Source organism: Alosa sapidissima, chromosome 12, assembly GCF_018492685.1.
Source record: "Alosa sapidissima isolate fAloSap1 chromosome 12, fAloSap1.pri, whole genome shotgun sequence".
NCBI classification, from domain to species: Eukaryota; Metazoa; Chordata; class Actinopteri; order Clupeiformes; family Clupeidae; genus Alosa; species Alosa sapidissima.
The window spans coordinates 29650712-29653211 of NC_055968.1; the positions used below are offsets into that span (position 1 = coordinate 29650712).

The 2500-nt window shown below is 45.6% G+C and overlaps 1 protein-coding gene across 1 annotated transcript in view; it reads left to right on the forward strand.

The window, feature by feature from the left end:
• Positions 1–2500, forward strand: part of hmcn1 (hemicentin 1) — a 136273-nt gene that overhangs the window by 100436 nt on the left and 33337 nt on the right. Inside the window, 4 exon segments of the mRNA XM_042058137.1 lie at positions 87–218; positions 1210–1359; positions 1564–1723; positions 1913–2037. Of these exon segments, the coding sequence (XP_041914071.1) occupies positions 87–218; positions 1210–1359; positions 1564–1723; positions 1913–2037 (567 nt within the window).

Genomic DNA, 2500 nt, shown 5'->3' on the forward strand with positions numbered 1-2500 from the left:
GTGTGTGTGTGTGCATGTGTGTGTGTGCATGACTGTATTTATGATTTGATGTGTGTGTGCTCATGTGTGGTGATGTTTGTGTCCAGTCCCCCCCAGTATAGACGGTCCTGCGGTGGAGCGCGTGGTGGAGACCATCAGTAACCCGGTCACCTTCTCTTGCGACGCCTCCGGCATCCCCCCACCCAGCCTTACCTGGCTCAAGAATGGACGACCCATAGGTGAGCCGGGAGTGTGTGTGTGTGTGTGTGTGTGCTGTGTGTGTGTGTGTGTGTGTGGTGTGTGTGTGTATTGTTTTGTAAGTTAAGTTTTTAGTCGAGAGATATTTTATATGCTATGCTTTCCACACTCCCATACACATAGACTAAGAACAGCCTGAACTTTACCTCTCTCCTTCCCCACCCTCCCTCCACTCACTCAGATATGTTCACACAGGATAACACACTGTATCTCATGTGTCCTCTTTCAACCAATCATGTGTCCCCACTGTGATCATGTGTCCTTTTCCAACCAATCATGTGTCCCCACTGTGATCATGTGTCCTTTTCCAACCAATCATGTGTCCCCACTGTGATCATGTGTCCTTTTCCAACCAATCATGTGTCCACACTGTGATCATGTGTCCTTTTCCAACCAATCATGTGTCCACACTGTGATCATGTGTCCTTTTCCAACCAATCATGATCATGTGTCCACACTGTATCTCATGTGTCCTTTTCCAACCAATCTCCTGTAATCACTGTCACCATACGCACACATATACCCATGATGCAGCATTACTTACTGTATGCCCATTCATTATGCTCAGGGGTGTAGTGGAGGCTAAACGCAAATAAACACAGTTTATCCACCTCTGAAATTTCAAAAATAGAGTTTATCCACCTGTTATCAGAGTTTATCCACCTCTCTAAAGAGCTTGCAACTTTTAACATTCAAAAATCACACTGTATTATCCACATTTACTCGTTCACTCATCAACACTTTAGGAACCATTTAATACCACTGGTATTGTTATACTGTAAGCATTGAACAATAACCTCCACCATCATCAAACACATTCTGAATGCCTTTATTAAAAATCCGATACCGCATGGTGTATTCCACCTTACCGTGATCACAGAATTCACAGTTTACCCACCTCTTATTTGACCACTACACCCCTGATTATGCTGGTAATGCTCAAGGTGTTCTTCTGCCCCCATCTCATGCCAGAGAACTCGGACTCCCTGGAGATGCATATTGTGTCTGGGGGCAGTAAGCTGCAGATCGCCCGCTCCCAGCTGGCAGACTCGGGCACCTACACCTGCCTGGCATCCAACCTGGAGGGCAAGGCCCGCAAGACCTACCACCTCACCATACAGGGTAGGAGATGCATGCACACACACACACATGCACATACACACGTGCACATACACACACATGCACACACACACACACACACATACATGCACACACACACACACACACATAGACACACATTCCCTCATTAATGCACCCTCAATCTCACTTACTGACCTTTCCAGATTTCTCTCTGTAACCGTGTGTCTAATTGGCTGGTCTTTGCAGTGCCACCCAGCATCGCGGGCTCTGATTTGCCAAGTGAAGTGGGCGTGCTGCTGAATGACAGCGTACAGCTGGTGTGTCGAGCACTGGGAACTCCACCTCCCATAGTGCAGTGGCTAAAGGAAGGAAAAGCCTTGACCCGAGAAGACCTGAAGAACATCAGGTGTGTGTGTGCGTGTGTGCGTGCACGCATGTGTTTCTGTGTGTTGGTATTACAGTTGATGTGTCCAGACCAGTTATGACCAATACTTTATACAGTTATGACAGATACTCCAGTTATGATATACTCTCTCTCTCTCTCTCTGTGTGTGTGTGTGTGTGTGTGTGTGTGTGTGTGTGTGTGTGTTAATAGGATGAGCCCAGACAACAGCACCCTGACAGTGACTCGAGCTCAGCCATCTGATGGGGGTAAATACACGTGTGTGGCCACCAACAAAGCAGGGGAGGAGAACCGCATCTTCAACCTCAACGTCTATGGTAAATACAGCAAACCCTGCCCTGTATATTACATCTTCAACCTCAACGTCTATGGTAAACACAGCAAACCCTGTATATTGCATCTTCAACCTCAACGTCTATGGTAAATACAGCAAACCCTGCCCTGTACAGTATATTACATTATATCTTCAACCTCAACGTCTATGGTAAACACAGCAAACCCTGTATAACATCTTCAACCTCAACGTCTATGGTAAATATAGCAAACACTGTATATTACATATTTCTCTCACTTTATCACTTCACATAGTGCACTACTAGAGAAGAACTGTATGGTGGTTAATCACTATATGGTGTACTAGTAAGTTAATGGATGTTCCAAACACAACAGGGTATATACAGTACACTGTATGCTTAACAGAAGCTCCAGACCATTCACATCAACTGATACGTTTCTATGTTCTTTTCCTGCCTCTTCTCCTTTCCCCCTTTTCTTACTCTC